The sequence below is a fragment of the Populus nigra genome, chromosome 17 (assembly GCF_951802175.1).
Source record: "Populus nigra chromosome 17, ddPopNigr1.1, whole genome shotgun sequence".
In the NCBI taxonomy this organism is placed as follows: domain Eukaryota; kingdom Viridiplantae; phylum Streptophyta; class Magnoliopsida; order Malpighiales; family Salicaceae; genus Populus; species Populus nigra.
The window spans coordinates 9,978,291-10,002,641 of NC_084868.1; the positions used below are offsets into that span (position 1 = coordinate 9,978,291).

The 24,351-nt window shown below is 31.3% G+C and overlaps 1 protein-coding gene across 1 annotated transcript; it reads left to right on the plus strand.

Annotated features, from left to right (window-relative positions):
- The first annotated feature begins 12,407 nt into the window (after positions 1–12,407).
- On the plus strand, positions 12,408–13,201 carry LOC133676440 (dirigent protein 22-like). Its single transcript, XM_062098083.1, has one exon. It carries the CDS (start codon positions 12,517–12,519, stop codon positions 13,096–13,098), a length of 582 nt encoding a protein of 193 aa, XP_061954067.1. The 5' UTR covers positions 12,408–12,516; the 3' UTR covers positions 13,099–13,201.
- The last annotated feature ends 11,150 nt before the right edge of the window (positions 13,202–24,351 follow it).

A 24,351-nucleotide genomic window follows, 5' to 3' on the forward strand; every position in this document is an offset into this window, starting at 1 on the left:
TTTTTAAAAAATAAATTTCAGAAAAGTAAATTTCAGAAAAGTGAATTATTTTCCGATGTTTGGTAATGGAATGGAAAATAAGTTGGAAAATATTTTCCAGTGTTTGGTTATTTCATGGAAAATGAGCTGGAAAATAACTTATTAATGTTTTATTTTTTTCAAGTTTATTAAAATAAATAAGGAACAAATCTTACAAATTAAAAAGTTGAATGAGAATGAAATTAAAAAAATATATAATTTGATAAATTATCTCAAATAAAATAAATAATAATCAAAATAATAGAGATCAAATCTAAAAAATAAAAAAATTGAAAGATAAAGAAATTAAAATAATAATAATTAATATTTCATAAATTATTTTAAATAAAATAAGTAATAATCAAAAGAACGAGGATCAAATTTGATAGATAAAAAATTTCAATTACAAAATAATAAGAAAAAAGCAAATAAAAATTATAAAAATAAAGACTAAAATTAATATAAAAAATAAGTTCTGAGGGATGAAATTGAAAAAAAAAATATTCAAAAAAAAATATATAGCAATCAAAAGTTTGAGAACCAAATTTGATATAATCAACAAATAATATGATATTTATAAATTTTTCACAACTTTCGAAAAATATTTTCCGTCCAAAATAAAAGGAAAACACTTTCCTGGAAACCAAGCCAATTTTTTCTTTGACTGAAAAGTTTTTTCGTTGATCAGAAAGTGTTTTCCGTTTACCAACTTTTCTAATGGCAAACAAACACAGAAAAATTGAGAAAGTGATTTCTCGGAAAATACTTTCCGAGAAACAAATACAGCCTAAAAGTGAGTTTATTTTGTAGGATGATAATATAATATATTATAATATAATATAAAAATAAAAGATAAGACTAATATTGTAATATATTTTTAATTAAAAATAATTTTGAAAAAGCATCTAATCTGCTGGATGCATCATGTTTATGGTTGGACGCCATACTTTTTAAGTCTCCATTAATAAACACCATGTCTTGATGGGCCAAGATATTTGTAAAGAGAACGAGGATGATGTAGTGTTGACACTTTTTTTTTTCCCCGGATATATTGGTCATTTAGCATAGAAATTAAAAAGAAATCATGATATGTTTTTAGTGAAATAATATATTTTTTAATATCATGGATTAGAATCGTAATATTTAATTAAAGTTTAATTTTAGAACCATGATATATAATTGATTTCGTGTTTTTGAATCCCAACAATTAATTGATATTGTGTTTTAAAATCATGATATAAATTAAATGTTGTAGTTTTGAACCGCGACATCAATTAAATTGTAGTAATCATCTCATTCATTCTACAACCATCTAAATCTAATAAACAACTATTTAGAAACCATATCTAAAATCTTATATTACTTAAAAATACTTGTAAAGAACCACAATAACTAAACACAATAAATTCTTACATTTTATAATCATAAGTAGTTTTAAAAATGCAAATAAACAAACATATATACCTGCAAAATGAATCTCAAATATTTAAATAATACAACATTATAGTAATTGAAATATCAAATATATCAACATAACTCATTTATCTATCTATATTTACGTCGTTTACTGGATAATTGGGGTTCATCAATAGCAAAATTGCATCATGCTTTTGCTTGAGTGGTCATGTTCTCTTCCACGACATTATCAAGAGTTAACCTCTCTTCAAAGGTATCAAATCCGTTACGACAAATATTAAACCACCGAAACATATATGTGTATCCTTCATTTTTTTTTGTCAATATTCTAAAGCACATACGCAGTTTCTTGACCTTATCGTAGTAACAAGCCAACCTAATATTAATAAAAAAAAATTAATGTTAAATAAAAAAATAGAACTCAAATTTTAACATATATTAATTTTAAAAATATTTGATTACTTATAATATTTTGAATTTATTGGCCATATTGCTCGTATAGCGAGTATGTAGGGGGAGAAAACTACTTAAGATCCAGTGTAATGACCCTACATGTGATACTTATGTACATAACCATATACTCCTTTGTAATCACTTGATGTATCTCTGTAAATATCTTATTGCTCTGTACATCCCACTGTAATAAAAAAACTTTATAATGGATCATTATTTTTACCATGATAAATTTTTTTTTGTCAATATTCTAAAGCACATACGCAGTTTCTTGACCTTATCGTAGTAACAAGCCAACCTAATATTAATAAAAAAAATAAAAAAATAGAACTCAAATTTTAACATATATTAATTTTAAAAATATTTGATTACTTATAATATTTTGAATTTATTGGCCATATTGCTCGTATAGCGAGTATGTAGGGGGAGAAAACTACTTAAGATCCAGTGTAATGACCCTACATGTGATACTTATGTACATAACCATATACTCCTTTGTAATCACTTGATGTATCTCTGTAAATATCTTATTGCTCTGTACATCCCACTGTAATAAAAAAACTTTATAATGGATCATTATTTTTACCATGATAAATTTTTTTTTGTCAATATTCTAAAGCACATACGCAGTTTCTTGACCTTATCGTAGTAACAAGCCAACCTAATATTAATAAAAAAATTTAATGTTAAATAAAAAAATAGAACTCAAATTTTAACATATATTAATTTTAAAAATATTTAATTACTTATAATATTTTGAATTTATTGGCCATATTGCTCGTATATCGAGTATGTAGGGGGAGAAAACTACTTAAGATCCAGTGTAATGACCCTACATGTGATACTTATGTACATAACCATTTACTCCTTTGTAATCACTTGATGTATCTCTGTAAATATCTTATTGCTCTGTACATCCCACTGTAATAAAAAAACTTTATAATAGCTTCACTAGTTATAATCATTATTTTTACCATGATAATTTATGGCGTGTAACTCACCACTCGTATTAATATTAACTGAAATGCGTTGTTTATAATTGAATTGTCGCATATGAGCAATATAGCTCAACCATCTCAAAAAAAAATATCAATAAAATCACTCTGTTCATATGTCTACATGCAATAATTTGGCTAAGTGCCCAACTAAATTTTTTTTAAGGCTACTTTAAACTATCGCTGGAACACATCACATTCATAGCATCTGAACATAAGATCTTCACTCAATATTTTTTCTTGATGTAAATCAGGGCTAAGTACCCAACTAAATTAAATGAGGAAAAGTAAACTCAATAAGATCAAGCTACAAGATCAAGTACAAAGCTCCAAGATGTTCATTTAGAATCCAGTTGGTCCTATACAGAGGATTCACAGCTAAACTAAAATTTGCTAACTAATCTGCTGCTTGATTTGCCTCGCGATAAACATGTTGTACTTTGATCTTCCACTCACGATCTAGCAGTTTCTTTGCCTTGGTGATGAGTGTGTAATTTGATTCCATCGTGATAGACACCCGTGTGATGAGATGAACCACCAGTTTGGAGTTCTCCACTCATTGCATCTTGAATATTGGAAGCTGCTTGATGGCGATGTTTGATTTTAATGGTTTTCTTTATATGTAGATTCTTTTTCAGGGAATAGCTTATCGAGTTCTTCGTTATATTAAATCTGCATCTGGACAGCTTCTTCCTTAAAGATTCAACTCAAAGACTTCGGTGACTCTAATTGGGCTTCCTGTCCTGACACTAGAAGGTCAGTTACAGATTATTGCATATTTCTTGGAAACTCTTTTATTTTTTAGAGGTTCAAGAAACAATCTTTTGTATCTTGCTCCTCAGTTGAGGCAGAATATCGACCTATGGCCTCCACTTGCTCAGAACTTACCTGGCTTCGATATCTCTTTCAAGATCTCCCTGTCTCTCATCCTCAAGTAACCCAACTTTACTGTAACAATCAGACTGCTCTGCACATTGCTGCGAACCCTATTTTTCAAGAATGCACAAAACACATCGAATTGGATTGCCATCTCATTCGTGACAAGATATATAACGATAGCATCACCACTGCTCATGTTGCTTCTCAGTGTCAACTAGCTGACATATTTACAAAAGCTCTCCCTTCTTCTAGTTTTTAAAGTCCCTTGTCCAATATGAGAACAATTAATCTCCATTCTCCATCTTGTGGGGGGTATTAGACAACACATCAGTCGCATGTCATTCAACCAGCACCAAGCAACAAGATTTGTAAATGAAACCGAATGAATCTTTTGTGTTTTCTCCCTTCTGTTTCTCTTTTCCTTATTTAGCTAAAGGCGTTTCTGTCATAGGCGAATAGGACAAAACTATTTGTTATACGAAGCTGTGTATAAATGTGGCTGTGCACTGCCATTCTATACTAAAGAGGAATCACAAGCATTCCTCTGTACAATTTTTCGTCCCTCATGTAAAGGCTCTTTTTCTTGATCCTTCAGATTCTTACACATCGTGCTCTCAACTTTATTCATATCATGTGTTCTTTTCAAACACGAACCAGAAGATTAGAATTAATTGACATGAGTTACCCTCCGAAGGTGAAAATGATGGTCAAATGCCAAGCACATTACATAGTGAATTAATTGGTGATTAATTAAGGTTATTGGGGATACTGTAGTGCTGAATTTTGTTACCTGTCGTCGAGCAACAACAGGTCTGCCTCATGTGATTGTGTGTTGAGGGAATAACCTAGAAATGAGTTACGACACCTATTACCGTATTCCTTCGCTCAGTTGGTATTGGTAGACTGAGATTGATAATCTAATAAATGGAAACAGCACATACAATTTCAGGAGTATTGCAAGACCTGACTGGCCTATGTTTGGTCAAATTGTTTTTTGTTTTATTTTTTTTCTAAGGAAATTCGAAAAGTTATCTTCGTCTCTTGATGAAAACAATCGCTAACATGCTACGGCAATATCAGAATTTCACTCCTCGAAGTTTTAGTTTAATCCTAGAATATTAACTGGCTAGATCAAAAGATATGCTGTGTGAATGAGGAGTGTCACTGGCTCAATCCTTCATGTATATAGGAAGTTATGCTTATAGAGAATTATTTTTCACGCGCAACATAACTAAGTTCTTGAGCAGTATTGTGATTTGTAAAAGATTATTGCCAGTGTGTAAATTACTTAACAGGGGATGGAGGAGTGATCTTAAAGCTTGATTTGAAGGTGTGAGTTTGGAGTTCAGTTTTCATCCTGATAGAGTATTAGGTGACTTCATTTTTTGCTGCCTTGTTTTATCACCTTTCTAGTCTCTTACATGAAGGATCGTAGGGAGACATGTTTCATTCTTTGTTATTAAAATCATCTGTTCTTCCACTTCCTTGCAGCCTGCAGAGATGCAAGGAGGGCAGCTGCGGCACTCGCTCTAGAGAAGTCAGTGACTTATAAATAATGCTCCATCACGTGTAAGTATGAACTAGCTTAATTTACGAGCAACTTTATGTAACAGTCCCGGCAGCACCTAAGGGAGCAAGATCAAGTTGAGGCCGGGGGAAGAAATGAAGGAGGCGTATGGGAGAAGACTTACCTGCAGCAAAGAAATAAAGTGAGCAAGTGTATGGTTAAGATGGGACAAGAAACACTTACGTAGATGGCTGAGATGATGAACTCCTGCAGCTGACAGCTGGCAAGGGAGTAAATTCAAAGGCAAAACGACACAGTTTGAGAGAAGAGAAGGAGTCCAAATACGACACAGTTTGAGAGAAGGAAAAAGAGTCCAAATACAACACTGATAAATAAAACAGCTGTCAATTCTATCTATTATCTTGTTATTTCAATTAACTGAAGAGTCACAATAATAAAAGGGAGAGGGAGAAGCAGCAGAGAGGCAGGAAAATGCTTTGAAGCAAATCTCATTCACCCAGGAGGCCCGGGCTACCTCGAAGCTGCCCAGAAATCTAGATTAAGGTTTATCAAAATTGCATTGTTCTTTCAATTCAAGTTCCTTAAAATATTTCGTTTCAGTTGTTATTTCAGTTTCCTCAATTTCCTCTTTGTTAAACCTGTAAGGCTCATGTCCAAGAAAAGCTATAATAAAAGTAAAAGAAAAATTCCAGACATTCTCCCTTGCTTACCAAGATCATTACACTTTAGCTTTCTTGAAACGGCTTCTTGACAATAAGCACAGAAAATCAAGATCATAAAATTCTAGAGTGGGGTTCTGTTCTGCAAGATTGTGCTCAATGTTGGTAAGTTTCCACTTCAACTTTGGTTGGTGAAAAGTTTGCCATTAGAACACTAAATTCATTGAAGTAGAATTTCTATTTTTTATCCATGTTCTGTTTGGGACTTTTCTTTGCTTTCATTGGGGCATCTTCAATGCTGACGGCAAACGAGAAGCCAAATTTAAAATATGTTATTCTGGGCTCTTCATCCTTGTTTTGTGCACTTCAACAGGATAGCCATTGCTAAAATCTCCTCTCTTTTTTTCTACAAAAAAAAAAATCATTCCTACATATGTTAGAAAAAAAATCCAAAATCCAATTTGCACAAAAAACTGAAAAAGTGTAAAATATATTAAAATTATTGAATTTCCCAAACATATACATGCAACAAAAATTATAAATTTAATTTTTTTTTAGAGTCTCAAATATCTCTCATATATATATAAAAAGTTGTTTAGGGTTTATGCGAAGATTATTTAACGATAAATTATTTTTTTCATTTTTGAATATTTGCTTTAAGGATATGTAACCAACTAATTGGCTACATGATATATATACACTAACAAAAACAATGGTATTTCTTTACCTTATGATAAAACAAATATATTAAAATAAAATTGATTTTTTAAAATTATTTTTTTTTATCATTTGAGTGCATATAGACAAAAAAAAATATATTTACATTATTAAAAAAAACTATATTAACAAATTGGCTATTCTAAATAGCATATTTGAGAGAAGATGCTTTTATGACCTCTAAACCATAGTTATTAAACTCGGACTAGTCCGGGACTCGGTCGACCTGCTGAACTGGTTTGGGTAAGATAAAATATCGGGATGAGCAAAAACCCAGCAAAACCCGGTTGATCCATGACCCGGGCGACCCTACAGAACTCGGTTGAAACGCTTTTTTTTTCAAATATGTTTTTTCTACTAGCCAAAGATCTTTTATATATATATATATATTAGTTGGTTAGTAACCATTTTCAAAATTTACTATATAAATACTAGAAGAATATTTTATTCTTTTAATATGAGATTGAAAGCCCTTTAGTATATATATTTTATGCTCACAAGAAAAAAAAATTATTTTTTCAATGTGAGATTTGAAGCCTTTTAGTACATATACTCAATGTTTACAAAAATAAAGTTATGTTTTTTCAATGTGGGATAAAAAATTATTTTGGTTTAAATATTTCAACTTAAAATGATAACATATTAATGTAATATTTTTTTTAACGTGGGATAAAAAACTTTTTGAAATAATATTTTAAACTTCATTATTTATAACATATCTAACCTATATTCACTAGATTTTTTATTTTAATTTTTTTATATGAAATATTAAAATTTCAGATATTATTTTTATTTTTTAAAAGTGATTCAAGTCCATCCATATAATCCAGTATCTAACTCTTTAACCTAATCCAGTATCTAACTCTTTAACCAAATCCACCCCAGATCACATCTGATAATGATGCTCTACGCACATGATTGCGACTTGGGAGACATTTCTTTCTGAAAATAACTAATTTAGCAATCGCTTTTAGTTACGTGTGTGGTAAACAAGTGTGTTTAATGATATTTTAAAAATTAATATCTATAATTTTTCAAAAGTCAAAACAACAGTGAAATTCTCCAGACGAACATGTAGCCTGATAGCAACTCCATAGGCGTGCAGCGTGCTAGATGAAAAGGAAAAAATAAAAACTATTATTTTGGCTCTTTCAATGTTTCTTCACTTACTTTAGAAGAATGCTAAACAAAATATTAAAATACTTTTATTTTTAAATATTATTCTTAGATATCTCTTAAAAAAATCAAAACCAATAAAAAAGGACAACCAACAAAATAATAAATCAATTAAATATAACCATATGAGAAAAAAATAATATCAAACTTATTAAAAAAAAATAAAGCATTTATTTTTTTCATTCCAATACAATTGACTTTTCAAATGGATTTTTTCCATTAAAATATATATAATAAAAAAATCATATTTATATTATTTAAAATACAACATTATCAATAAACCAATTAAATACAATCATGTGAGAAAAAAATAATATCAAACTCCTTAATAAAAAAAAGCATCTATTTCTTTCATTCCAATACAATTGACTTTTCAAATGGATTTTTTCCATTAAAATATACATAATAAAAAAATCATATTTATACTATTTAAAATACAACATTATCAATAAACCAATTAAATACAAGCATGTGAGAAAAAAAGAATATCAAACTCATTAAAAAAAAGTAGGTAGGTTGTGGGTAAGTTTACATAAAAAAAATTTAAAATTTAAATAAACGCGGTTTGGACGCGTTCTCTGACAGACTAGGCACAAACAAACGCAACTAAAATTTGTCCATGGAAAAGTAGGTTATGGGTAGGTTACCTTTCATTCGGAAATCTCAAAACGCTGTACTTGTCTTATTTTTTCTTTGTTCAATATTTGAGTTCTTGAGCATAATTTACTTTCCCTATAATTGACTCATGCTTGGACGGCCTGGAATTAATTTCCTCCCTTCCATAAGGCATACCCTTTTCCTTTGATTGACTTAACAATTGCCCCTAATTTGTATGGTGATTTTGCGTGGCATTAAAATTTAATTTTATTCAGCCATCAGACTTCATCATTTGGGCTGTCACAATGATGGATGGCCCTTTGACCGTAAAGCCCGAGATCGGCTCAAAGCTTGTAGGAAGAGCACAGGGGATTCATGCATCGGCATCACAAGGTGAAGTTAGTTTTCTGATGGCATTGAACTTTGTTTTCACAGAAGGGAAGCATAACGGCAGCACCCTTAGCATTCTGGGGGCGAAACAATGTGTTTTCCGGCATCAGAGAGATGCCTATTGTTGGTGGAAGTGGAAGCATAACGGCAGCACCCTTGTAATATATTTTTAATTAAAAATAATTTTGAAAAAGCAGATAATCTGCTGGATGCATCATGTTTATGACTTTATGGTTGGACACAGTACTTTTTAATAAACAGTCTATGTCTTGATGGGCCAAGATAAATATTTGTAAAGAGAACGAGGATGACGTTGTGTTGACTTTTTTTTTCCGGATAAATTGGTCTTTTAGCATAGAAATTAAAAAAAAAAAAGATGAATTGAGCCAATAGTAAATAGTAAAATGTTTTAGTTAAATAGTATACTTTTGACCGTCACACTGCAATATTTAATTAATATCTCATAATTGATTTCTTATTTTGTTAATTAATTGATATTTCATTTTAAAATTATGATATAAATTAAAAAAAATTGCAATTTTAAACTGTAACATCAATTAAATTGCAATAATCATCCCTTTCATCTCACAAAAATCACAACAAAAAATTTTAGCTTCATCTAAATCTAACAAACATCTATTTAGAAATTATTTCTAAAATCTTGTCTCATTTAAAAATACTTGTAAAAAACCAAAATAATCAAATATAATAAATTCTCACATTTTATAATCACAAGTAATTTTAAGAATGCAAAAAAACAAACATATATACATGCAAAAAAACTCTCAAATATTTAAATAATACAACATTATAGTAATTAAAATCTCAAAATATATCAACATAACCCATCTATTTATTTATGTTTACTAAATGATCTTGGTTCATCAATAGCAAAATTGCATTCTAATTTTGCTTAAGTGGCCTTGTTCTTTTCCATGACACTATCAAAAATTAACCTCTCTCCAAAGATATCAAGTTCGTTACGACAAATATTGACCCACCGAGACGCATATGTATATCCTTCATTTTCTTTGTCAATATTACAAGGCACATATATAGTTTTTTTACCCTCCCATAGCAATAAACCAACCTAATATTAATAAAAAAACATTAATGTTAAATTAAAAGATCAATAAATAAACTCAAATTTTAACATATATTAATTCTAAAAATATTTGATTATTTATGATATTTTGAATTTATTAGGCATGTTGCTTGTATTGCATATATATAGATGGAGAAACCTACTTAATTAAGATCCAATGTAATAATCCGACGTGTGATACTCATGTATTGAATCATAGACTCTTTTATAATCACTTGATGCATCTGTGTAAATTATATTGCTATATACATCCCACTATGATAATATACAAACTCTATGATGACTTAATTAGTTATAATCATTAATTTTGCCTTGATGATTTATAGCGTGCAACTCATAACTCGTATCGATATCAACTAGAATGTGTTGTAATTGTCACATGATCTAATCTGGACAATATGACTCAACCATCTGAAAAAATATCAATGAGATTACTAATATTCATATGTCTACATACTTGGTTGAGCTACGTTATTTAAATTGAATTATTTAAATTGGGTAATGTGATAGTTTTGCTAGTTGCCCAACTAAATCTTTTTTAAGGCTACTTTAAACTATCGCCGGAACATATCACATTCATAGCATCTGAACATAAGATCTCCACTCAATTATTATTATTATTATTTTGATGTAAATCAGGGCTAAGTACCCAATTAAATTAAACGAGGAAAAGTAAACCCAATAAGATCAAGGTACAAGATCAAGTACAAAGCTCCAAGATGTTCATTTAGAATCCAATTGCTCCTATCTAGAGGATTGATCATAGCTCTAAGATGCTTGATTTGCCTTGCGGTAAACATGTTGGACTTTGATCTTCCACTCAAGATATAGCAGCTTCTTTGCTTTGGTGATGAGTGTGTAATTTGACTCCATCGTGATAGACTCCCATGTGATGATAGACACCCGTGTGATGAGATGAACCACCAGTTTGGACATGATGTTGATTTTAAAGATTTCTTTTCAGGGACCGTGACTAAAAATCACAAGCTAGCTAACCTTTGTTGTTTCTTACCTTCTTTTTGTTGGAATAATTTTCGAGTTAATGAAAATGTTGGGCAAATATAACAGCAAGAAATATGTCTTCAACTGAAAATGTTGGGTATCAAATTAACACATTGAAGGAGATGAGTAGGAATGCAGTGCAGTTTATCCCCAAATGAAATATGTCTTTAACTGGTGCTTTGTTACTCGAAATCGCAAAACTGGACTCAAAATTAAGACATGCACTACAAAGAGTCAATGTTAGAGTTAGAGATGATCATTTCTGGTTTTTTTCTATTTTTACCTACAAAAATAACTAAACTAAAATTTTATAAAATATAAAAAATAAAACTAGAATATGTAGTGAATACACCAATAACAAAAATATGCAGTGAAGACCAACAAGAAGGATGGATAACACTAAAAACAATTATTGGTAAATTTATTTTACTAAAACATGTTAATTAAGAGTACTTTAAGATCAATTGTTTACTCATTCATAATTTATTTAAATCGTGTTCATGTTTTATAACACTAGAAAAAATTATTGGTAAATTTGTTTTACTAAAACTTGTTAATCAAGAGTATTTTCAGATCAATTTTTTACTCACCCATAATTTATTTAAATTATTTTTATTATGTTAAAAATCATATAATATTATAGATTAAATTCCAACAAATTTTTTAATCCTAAACATGAGTGACAATTAATTTGACATCAAATATACCTATTAATAATGTTTTTTAAACAAATTTTCGGCACCATGGACAAACAAAAACATATTTCACCCTCAATGCAGGCCTGAAAAAATAACTTTGCACCTATACATATTTCATTCTTTATGCAGTTTTGAAAATATTTTATGAAAGATAAATATAGAAAAATATTTTTTGATTTAAAAAAAAACATGAAAAAAATGTTTTAGGCAAATATAGAAAAAGATTTTCTTGAAAAAAATCCTTATACGCAAAACAATGGAACCCTAAAAGTTGGACAAAGTTTTAAGGCTTCTTTTGAACTTTAAAATACCAATACTTTATACAACGTGCTTGGATTAATCTTTTCGTACTTGCATTTTCCAGTCCCTATTATAATTTCTTAGTTACATAATTAAGATATCACTCCATCACGCACTCCTATAATATTGAATTAAATATATTAAAATATTAGTCGAAGAGTAATGTTATTAAAGTATAGACTATGTTTTGAGCATACAATCATTAGTAAAGAACATATTACTACCTCATAAACAACTTCATAACCATCACATAGAGAAGAGAGAGAATCTTTTTAGAGACATTTACTTTATTATTACTCTCTAAAATTCAATACTTTTTATTTTACAAAGATATCTATTTAGATGATAATTTTAAGAAGTATTTTATATTCATTTTATGTATTTGAAAAGTTAAATATTTTTTCCTGTTATTCAAACTTAAAAAAGTTAAAAGAATTAAAATAAACCTCGTTATACTTTATATGATGAGTGTAGCGTCTCGTAAATGATCAAAACCGAGACAAGACCAAATTACCCATTATGCAACATTGTATATAATTACACTTAATTTAGGTTAATTACCCTCACCACATCTCAGACAACCATGGCCAGAACTCTGACAGAAGTCCTTATCTTCCTCTTTCTCTCCTTTATTCTCCTCCCCATCACCCTTGCTACCGCGAGACCTGACACTTTCTCAAGAAACTTATCTCCAAAAAAACTAGGCCTCAAGCGGGAGAAACTAAGCCACCTTCACTTCTACCTCCACGACACAGTTAGTGGGAAAAATCCCACCGCTGTTCCTGTTGCCCAAGCAGCCACGACAAACAAGTCTTCGACATCATTTGGGCAGGTCGTAATGATCGATGATCCCTTGACTGTAAAGCCCGAGGTCAGCTCGAAGCAAGTAGGAAGAGCACAAGGGATTTATGCATCGGCATCACAAAGTGAAGTAAGTTTCTTAATGGTATTGAACTTGTTTTTCACAGAAGGGAAGTATAATGGTAGCACTCTCAGTATCCTGGGTCGCAACAGCATATTTTCAGGCATTAGAGAGATGCCAATTGTTGGTGGGAGCGGGCTTTTCCGTTTTGCAAGAGGCTATACTCAGGCAAAGACTTATACAGTTAACCTTAAAACTAATGATGCTATCGTGGAGTATAATGTGTATGTCTTCCATTATTGAGATCAACTGTTGACTTGTTTTTTCAATTCCAGGTTTTTTTTTGTTCTGCTGATGATGTACTCTGGATTAAAGTTGGCAATGAAAATTTAATTGGCCTGTGATATATTAGTTTTTTTTTCAATTTAGTTTATATTCTTTTAATTTTTATTTTTTCATCATTCAATCTTAATTTATTATATATTTTTTTTCAATTTGGTTCATATTATTTTAATTTTTATTTTTTTCCTTGGTTTTTTATAAAAATTTTATTGGTTTTCAAATTTATCCTTCAATTAAAACTTGTGGTATATTAGTTTTTACAATTTGATCCCAATCCTTTCATTTTTTTAATTATTTTGTTAATGTTATTATTCTATTCAATTTAGTCCTCAAATTAAAATTTTATTATTGCCCTCTTATTATTTTAATTACTATTTTTTATTTTGAATCTTTTTATGTAATTTTTTTTTTAATTTCATCCTTTAGCATTTCATTTCCCGGGAATTAAGTTTTACGGTTTTTCAAGTATAATGCTTCTGGTTTGATGATCTACATCACAAGTTTGAAAAATTAATAGAGGTTGACATCTTTTTTGTTTGCTTATTTTATTTTTCAATATCATCGTTCGACATTGGTTTTTTCTTTTTTTAAATAGCTTTGTGATTTTTTAATTTTTTTCTATCGGGTTATCTCGGCCTCATGCTTAGAACATGGGTTTGACTAAGTAGCCCACACTAGCTCGCCTCTTAATGCTCAGATCACATGTCTATGGGTTGACTCACAAAAGTTTTTTTAGTTTTTTGGTTTTTTTTTATTTTTGTATATTTAATTGGTTAAAAATTGAACAATTTTTTTTTTCTTAGATAAAGAGTTTTTTTCCCAAGTTATTGGTTATATATATATTGTTTTCGATCGGTGCCCTTTTTTTCATTTGAATGGTCGGAGCTATAATAAGGTTATTGATTTTTTTTAAAAAAAAAAACACTTACAATATTTAAATACTTTACTGGAAAAATAGGGCGTACCCGTCTAAACTAATTAACCGCAAAAATGACATTGAAAATGGTACAAAATCTACCAAATCACATTAAAACAGATATCTAGACATTTTATTAGCCCCAGACGAAAGATATCTTAAAGTGGGGCTCGACCCCTACTTAATTGGTTTGGGGTTTTTGCTACCAAAAGCTTATATCAGTAGATTCAGATAGATATTTATCCTCTATGGATAGAAACACCATGCAGCATCTACAGACTGATACACACGCATCAATTATACAAAACGCATGAAATTTGTTCATACACGACGTCGAGCGACGGCTCTCACTTTTTTGTTTATTTAATAAAAATAATTTTTTTCTCGATTGGAGGAAATAAAGATTTTATTGGAGTCGCCATCTAGTAATTTAAGGGAACTAGAAATCCCAAATTAGACACTGGTCCCAGAGATTCAGATACGAGGTTAGTTATGATTAAGGGAAGGTAGACACCACCCTTAAAACATCATTTCAATAGAAATGTTACCCTTACTTGTGTGTTTTTTGTTTAATTCAAATGCGATTATATTTTGAGCTTATTTGTAATTCTTTTTTAAAATGATTAACGCCGGTCCCTAAAAATAGGAGACACGTTAAAAATAACATCAGTCCCTAAAAATTAGGAGACTCGTCTAAAATATTGACGTTTGTCCATAAAAAGGAGAGTTACGTCTGGGTTACCAAAAGAAATAATGGATATAATCCATTATATTTTGGGTTTATTGGTAATTTGTTTTTTTTCAAATGTTTAACATCGGTCCCTAAAAATAGAAGACGCATTAAAAATGACATCAGTCCCGAAAAATTAGGAGACTTGTTTAAAATATGACGTTTCAACCCTAAAAAGGAGAGTTACGTCTGGGTTACCAAAAGAGAAAATGGACATAATCCATATTTGGTATTTATATTTTTGACATCGGTCCTTTTTTAAAAAAGAGACGTGTCGCCTTTGATTTTTGTATTTTTTTACGACATGCAAGAAAATTTACAAGCATTTATATATAAAAAAATATCAAAAATACCAGTAGAAACCCCAAAAAATTACCTGAGTGCCACTGTATAGGAAAAATACTGAAATACCCTCGGATTTCTCCGAAATTTACGAAAATGCTACTGCAGCGCGTGTGGCTCACGCGCGGCTACTGTTGGCGGCGGCGAAATTTTCTGGCGAGATTTCCGGCCAACAAAATGGTTGCTTCTGGTAGATCTGAGGGTGAGGATTCTGATGGTGGTGGTCTCGACGACCTTAGATGGCTGACGAGAGAGAATCGTCGGTTTGAAGCTTCGGTGGCCGACAAAAATCGCGACCCTTTTCCGGCCATATGGGGCGGAGAAAACGCTAGAAAAGGCCGGTGTTTTGCTTTTTAGGAGGTTGGCGACCTTTTTTGTGGTGGTTTGGAGGCTTGAGACGGCCGGAGATGGGAGATCGGGGGGGGAGAGAGAGTCGCCGGCGAGAGGAGAGAGAAGCTCTGGGTTATACTACGGTGTGAACGCTAGCACGGTACACCGGTGCAGCTGAAGCCTGTGATCCGTTGGATCTCTGATGAAAAGATCGTGCAGCTGTGATTGGCTTGATCTGCAGGTGATCGGACGGTCCGGATGAACAGATTTTTGATCTAGTGTGACGCGGTGCACCGAAATCTCGGTACAGCGGGTGACGTGGCGCAACGGGATCAAAGCTTAGATTATTTCAAGGGCTGAGATGTGTTTGGGGTTTAATCTAGTGTGGTAAGCCCTATTGTATCCTATTAAATCAATGGTTTAGATCTAAACACTATTAGATCTAATGATTAGAATATATTTGATATTTTCCATATTGTTTTTTTAAAAAAATCAATATCCTACTCTCGTGAAGAAATAGTAAAAAAACTTAAATAATAATATGGATATTCTTTTCTTTTCTTTCTTTTTCTTCCGTCTTCCGGCCTCTCCTCTTCCCCTCTGGCGTACTGTCACTGGCTATTTATAGCCATGACAGGGGACATATAAATCTCAAATTTCCACAAATCTTATTTTTTTATCACTGTTTGCTTTCGGCGCAACTTCTCGTTTGACAAAATTTTTTATTTTATTTTATTTTTTTTATTATGTATAATAATATATATTTATATACGTAAAATTAAAAACTCAAATCAGTATTAGAAAAAGCCTGACTCAACCGTTAAAAATCAATTTTAATTACCAAAAATTATGTTGAAACATAAAAAATCTTTCAATGGATATAAAACCGGTGGACCGGGTTTTGACAAAAAAAAATAACAGTTTTGACCCAAAACGGCATGAAACTCATTTTTTATCCTGATCGTCATAGTTTGACCCGTATTGACCCGGTAAACTCGGTTTTGGTAAAAAATGATGGTTTTGACCCGAAACGGCCCGAAACTCATTTTTATCCTGGTCGACATGGTTTGACCCATATTGACCCGATGGACTCGGTTTTGGTCAAAAATGACGGTTTTGACTCGAAACGGCCCAAAACTCATTTTTTACCCTGGTCGACATGGTTTGACCCGTATTGACCTGGTGAACTCGGTTTTGACCAAAAATAACGGTTTTGACCCGAAACTCATTTTTTACCCTGGTCGACATGGTTTGACCTGGTGGACTCGGTTTTGATGGAAAGATGCGGTTGACTCGAGAAAAATATATTTTTGAATTTTTATAAATAATAATAGAAATAAAATAACATTCAAGAAAATCTTGGTGGATCCAAAATTGGGTTACAACAAAATTAATCAAGATATATATATATATATATATATATATATATATATATATATATATATATCCACACTTCTTGGAATCCGTCTTCTCCATCCAGCCCATAAATATATTTCTTATTTTGTTTCGTTAAGTACAATACTATCAATTTATATTTATTTTAGAGGTGGAGGTTGAGTCTTGAATGTATAATTCATAAAAAAAATTAAAAAAAATAATTTTTATAATTAAGTTTTTAATATAATTAAATTATACACAACCACAACTTCAATCACGTAAGCTAAGACAAACACCCATGCAACATCTAGCCTTAATGAGTTATACTTCCTTTTTTTATTCCCTCACTCCTCCCCTCTTCCTTTTTTTTCCCCTCCAATCTGTTAATAACATTTCTAAGAAGATACTTTAATTAATGATTTTCTTTTTCTTTTTCTTTTTGAAAAATCATTCAATCACTCATATACTTGCTTTCTTATTATTTTTATTTCTTATCTTAAAATTAAATTCATAAAAATAAACCATGATATATTTTTTATTATAAAAGAAGTAACACATCCTAAGATTATATCACAATGTTAAACATTAATAAATTAAGATTAAAAAAATAAAAACAATGTTCAACGCAATTCAACTCATAATTATATATATATATATATATATATATATATATATATATATATATATATATATATATATATATATATATATATATATATATTGTGCGATATCCTTTGTGCCTCCATCTCTATGTAAATGGGGATGTTTTGAAAGTATGACGGCCCCTGAAAGATGATCTGTTTTGCAGGATTTTACAGGCCCCAAGAAGTCCAGCCTGTCCATTTAGGACTCGTCATCCCACAAAGGCCCAAAACTACCCTAGACTAAATTAGGCATCGTCAATCGGCAGGCTTAGAGCTATCTAAGATGAAACTAGGCATCCTCGTCTGATTAGGAACGATCCAAAAACATAAGCATCTATTTTTCTCTTAATTCAAAAATCATTTTTTATTTATTTTTATTTTTGTAACAAAGACCCTTATATTTATTTAAAATAACATTAAATATATACATTTTAAAGAAGGTATAAATAGACCTATCTCATATTAATTCCTTAATTAGAAAAAATCAAAAAACATGACCATAAATTGTAGTTTAGCTAAGTTATTGTTTGAATTATAGTTGAGATAAATTGTGGAAGCTATAATAATGATGAAACAACTTCTTGAAGAAGAAGAATTTATGAAATGGTAATTCACATTATATTCGTATTTCTAGCATCACCAGACAATCATCCATGGTATAATTATTATTTTTTTGCCTTCATTAATTCAGGTATTGACTTTGACTCACCTAGTGTTGACATTGCTTATCTTGCTCATATCATGAGGTTTCTAGTCCGCAGAGGAGAAGCACTTTTTAGGATGAACTGGAAATCAGGATGATTATTACATGACTCTGAGCTAAGCCTCGCTTCTCTGGTAATCATGCAGAACAATTCATGGTTGTGAACTGTGGGACTCTACCTCTCAAAATCCTGAGGTCAATAGGATTTTCAATAAGGCCATGGCAAGTCCAACCAAGATCATGATGAGGGCATTTCTATCCCACTATAAACATGGTCTCGATAATGTTAAGTCATCGGTGGATGTAGCAGATGGTATTAGGGGACATGTAGTAGAGACGAATTTAATCATCTGAATTGATAAAATTTTATGAAATTATCTCAATTAATCTCAAACTAAGATATAAAATATTTATTTCATTACTCTCTGCAAACTACGAACCTTACTAAAGAAAAATGAAAAAGAAAGGAGTAAATAGAGGAAAGAAACAAGAAAACAAAAACATGAACGGAGCAAAAAACATATGTATAGCCAAAGAGAACCTACGTATCCGACCACATGGTAGATAAGTTTGGTGGCATTTATTTAAAAAAGCCATAATCTACTCTCCTCCCTACGTACCACCGACTGCACAATGGAAGGGAAGCAAACCTTTTTTTTTTTTTTTTCCCGGTGAATCGCATTTTATTTTAAAAGCAGTTCTGCACCTAGCAGTTGCAGGTCATCAAGAGGGCGGGCTGCTGTATAAACTGTCAACCTCGTTTGCAACTTTATAGGGCTGTGGACCAATGCTTCTTAAATTCCACTGGTCTTTCTCTCATATATGTGAAGCAGGAGAAGAGGAGTGAAGTGGATGTGGTCCTAATCATAATATATGTACTCTATAAGTCTTTATTGTTCTTCTTTATATCATCTTGCTCATCACATGCCTTCTCCTACATCCATTTACTTGTGGACCCCCTGGATGGCTGGGTTGATGTTAACAATAGGAGGGCATTATTTTCTTCTCTTTTTCTTTCTTCTTTTTCTTCTTTTTTTTGGGGGCGTGCCCTAAAATTTCCAAATTACCTTGGTAAAAGAAAAAGGTGAAGGCTTTCCATTTACAGGATTACTGTGAAGTTGCAATGTGTTTATACCCATGTCTCCAAGAGCATCATGCTATCGTCAATATTTGGATTAAACGTCATAAATGCATTATTCTGGTTCTTGCCCTGATGATCCTTGCAACCTCAAAAGAGTTCCTATTTTTCCTCGACGACGGGGCAGATATTTCCAAGGTTACTATTTAGATCCAGCGCCATGCTAGTCCCTTTTGAATGGCCATAGGGTAAAATATCCCCTTTATCTCCTTAAAAATTACAGTTGAGGGTTTTTTTAGGTTTTAGTACTAAGTTCACTGCAGCTCTGGCAGTTTAAAAGGAGTAATTTTTCGGTACTTTGCTCAGCAGCTGTACTGGAATGGAATAGATACAAAGGTAAGAATGGACACAGGACAAGTCACCTCTACGCTGTCCTTTTTGAATTATGAAAATATTGGGGAAAAAGCTCAGGAGTAAGTGTTTCTTCTTCTAGGTTGAGAACAGCTCCTCCTCTTAACTGGTGTTGAATATATTTTTTCATTTTTAAGTATTTGTTAAATCAAACATTTATTTTAACAAATGCCTAGGGTTACCATAAATAGTAGGTGTTTTTCTCATGTTATTTCTTTACTTTTCATTGTCCAGCTATGGATGGAGTCATTTGGAGCTTCTCTTAGGTATTTGGATTTAATTAAGGTAGAGTGTCTGGAAATATAGTAGTAGTTGTTTTTTAAAATGTTTTTTACTCGAAAATATATTAAAATAATATTTTTATTTTAAAAAAAATTATTTTTGATATCAGCACGCATCAAAATGATTTGAAAATACAAAAAAATTATTATTTTAAAGCAAAAAAAAAAATAATTTTTTTAAAAACACAAAAACAAACATGCTATTTTACTTTCAAGGTTCAAAGTTTGCATTTAACCTCCTCTTGAATAGAAAAAACTAGAATAATTAATTTTAGCTATAACGTTTTTAATCAAAACAAAGAATTGCAAAGGTTTTAATTAAGAGTTTCTGTTAATATCAAGGCAATTGTGGGGTTTTCATTACTTGCCTAAGGCATTTTTGGCACTCCAAGCAAATATTTTTTAAATGTGGCTAAAGTGACTGATGCTATGGTTAAAGTTCGGTGTTCAAGTGTGACTTGAAAGTGTATCAAGTTCAATGTTCAGTGCAATAATTGGGCTATGGATGGCAGCTTTACGAGCTATTCCACATTGATGGGTTCTCCTGCATCATCGTAATTAATTATTTGAGTTTACCTGTCGTGGAAAAAGGACTAATGTGACCGTTAATTTGACAATAATGATTTGATTTACACTGTTGGGATATATAGCTTCAAAGTATCTTTCCTAGTTAGTGGTTATAGAGTGATATTTAGAAGTGCAACATTGATTGTGATTTAAATATTTTTTATTTAAAAATAATATTTTTTAAAAAAATTATTTTTAATATCAACACTTTAAAAAATTAAAAAATATATAAAAATTAATTTTTAAAAAAAATTTAATTTTTTAAAAATACAATTTCAACCACGCTCCTAAACACTAACTAAGCTATTATAATGAAAATATATATATATATATTAAAAAATAATATAAATTATATCCTTAGATCTCATCTAATAGTTTAAGTTATTAGATTGAAATGATTCTTTGATAATGTTTTGGTAAATTAACAAGCTCAAAATTGTTTTTTGCTTTGAAATTTCAAATACAAAGAACAACAAGAAGTGCATTTTGATCACCTTCGAGCATTTTATGCACTTAAAATGACTAATTTACCGGTGTGTGTGATGTTACACTTGTTGAAAGGGCTTAAAACAATTTTAGGAGTTGATTGAACAATGGAGTCACATGATGTTCTTGAAGTTTGCTTGTAATTTGTAGTTTCTGACTAAACCAAGTAGCTTCATTAATTGTTTTAATCAAGTGGCTTTTAGCTAGTGACAACCTCTGCATTCAATTCATCTATTCATACATCAAGTCAAGACATTAAATTCTAGCCGATACATTTTTATTTTCTTGAATGCAATTCCAGCTTTCTTTTTTCCCTTATAATGTTGGTGAAGAAAATTCCCTCTTAACCCAACGTTTGAGTAGATAAATTTTCCTTACCTTTTCTTATGATAATCAGACGAGATTATGTAATTCCTTTACCGTTTCCCTTTTTTTTAACTCCCGAATGTTTCCGCTTCCTGCTTGTTTGTTGACATATATAAATAATTAGGGATTTTTTTACAGTTTTGCAAGAGTTTTGGTAAAATATCATATGTTATAAAAATATTTAAAAAATAATATAGTTTTAATATAACCGTGATTCTAATGTAACAATCACTATTAGAAATGACTGTTGTTTACTCAAAGATTAAATGTGCATGTTTTATACAAATTAATTAACATGTATAGAAGTTAACATAAAATTTATAAAGATCCTAACCAAGAAGATCCAATGGTTAAGAAATAAAAAAGGAGATAAGCTATGTGGCATGAGAGAGAAATAAGAGGGAAAGAAGAGAAAGAAAAAATAGGTCACCGGGAATATATTGATGCTCTATTTTTTACACCCCTAATACTGTTAAAAAGATATTACTAAGATGATTCTAACTATGCAATGAAAGACCAACAAATAAAATCATAATTGGTTAGTAATTTTGTTTTGGGTTCATTTTGGGTTAACTTAGCTTAGGGTTTGGTTAACCCCAAACAAGATCACTAACTAATTACCACATCATTTAGTGATCTATCATGACGTGGTTAAAATCATCTTGTCGAGATCTTTGTAACGGTATCGAGTATGTAAAAAATAGAGTCTTGGTGTAACTTTGGTAACCCATTCTTTCTTTTTCCCTCCTATTTCTCTCTCACACTCCATGAGTTTATATCCCCTCTTATTTCTTGACTAATGAATCTTGAAACTTATATATTGACAATTATATTTTTATAAAATTTTATGTTGATTAACTTTTGATTTCTTAAGTAAACAAAGTTATTTCTAATAGTGGTTGTTATAAAATTAAAATTCAGAATGGTGGTTGTGTTGAAATTATATTATTTTTTTAATTTTAAATCTATATTATTTTTCCATATTTTTAGCAGACTCTGTTAAAATAGTAAAATACCCATGGTTTCGGGGATTTGCAAAGTAAAGATGTTTTTTCCCCCCTGTTTAACCAGAATATCTACCAAGAAAAGGGTACATCTACTGGCATTAACATTTAAAGCTAGGTGGGAAACATGGCAGTTCTTTCAAATAGAACCCTAGCTAGATTTCTGCACAACATGTCAGGTTTGGTTGTCTCAACTTTCACCAAATTCAGCTAGAAACACTGAACTGTAACAACGATGCCTCTAAAATAATTATACATTTTTCTTGAAAATAGAGGGCGAAAGGAATCACAAATCCCAACAAGATTCAAGAGGGACTTTGGAACACAATCTTACAAATTTCATATATTATTGCTTGCTTTCTTTAGTAGTTTGTTGCCAATTCACTGAATCATGTTAATTAATATCTAGGAACCTTTATCTGATCTTTTGTGCTTCCAGAATAAAGTTGAGACAAAGAGAAGACACAAAATGCTGTACTACACTTACTGAATTACCACAGCCACAAAGCTAAGACTAAATTACTGTCAACACGTAAAAATTCCCATAACTCAACTTACTCAAACCAATTCCCACCTAACCTTTCTCTCTCTGTTGCAGACATAAAAGCTAAGGTACAAATAAAAGGTGAGAAAATAAAGATAGGCAGTCTAACTACCATGTTCATATGTTACTTTTAAGTCTCCTGAAGCAAACATTGACACTTCCTTTTCCAAGGGTTGGTTTAGCCATTGTAAAAGTCATGAAAGCTTTGGTGCTGACATCTCAGAATAATGAAAATTGTGTCTGCTACAAACAGGTAAAGAAGAGTGGGCCATGTCCTACATGCTAGTCTTGGACCTCATATCCGCGTAATATATAAGAGTTGCTACGATGCCATGATCGACGAATTCCCATGCCTATATATAATTATCACCGTTAGATTTCACTCCAATAATGATCACTCGTATCACTTTATATGTCAAATGATCTCATTTCTTCATTCTACCTACCGTAAGTTCATCGCGTGCCAATATCATAAACACTTAATCTCAATCGATCTATCCCTCGACGTCGACCAAGAATCCACAGTCCAAAACAGATGCGATGAGCATCGGATGTTGCATATATGAACATTTTTTATGTGGTCTTAAAATTGCCTCCTTTGTTAATTCCTTAGTTTCAGGTCTCATTGCAGAGGTTTCACTCAAATCTGTAAGCAGATATGAGACATCATTTAAAGTTTCATTGGCATACACATACATATAAAATATCTATGTACTCTCTCTCTCTCTCTCTCTCTCTCTCTCTCTCACTCACTCACTCACACACACACACACACACACACACACACACTAAAACATTCAAAAACAAAGTGAATGAGGAAAAAAAAAGGAGAAGAATTTGCGTTGGAGTTTGGCTAGCCATAATGCATATGCTCCCTGCAAATGCCATGGAAATATCATTTTCTATATGCAGTTTATGCAGAAGGCAGAGATAGCAAAACTTTTTCACCTGATTTCTCGCATCACTGTTAAGCACTCTGCTTGCACTGTATCAAACCGACCGCTCTCACCACTCCCACCTGTCTAGACAACATTTTGATATACACACACGTGTCTATCTACAGATGTTCATGCACTCAATTCTGATGCCCAGTTTTGAATATATATTCCTCACACGTGTGACCAATTCTGAAGATAGACAGAGATTGCACTGACCAGTTTTGCTCAAGCTAGGATACTGTGAACCTCCAATCACACATAACAATGGAAAAAACCTTGTATTTGTACTGTTGGGTTAGCATTTTGAAGATGTTCTCTTACTTTTAAGAACCAAATCAATAACAAGGAAAAAAAATTATCTTTTAAAATCAACCGGAGAGTGTTTCCAAACTGATATGGATACTAATAAACTAGTACCTTTAGAAAGCATCACAGGATTAAGCCAAGCATCACAGGACCAAGCCAGTCCTGCGCACAAAGCTCGTCAGCTCATGTGG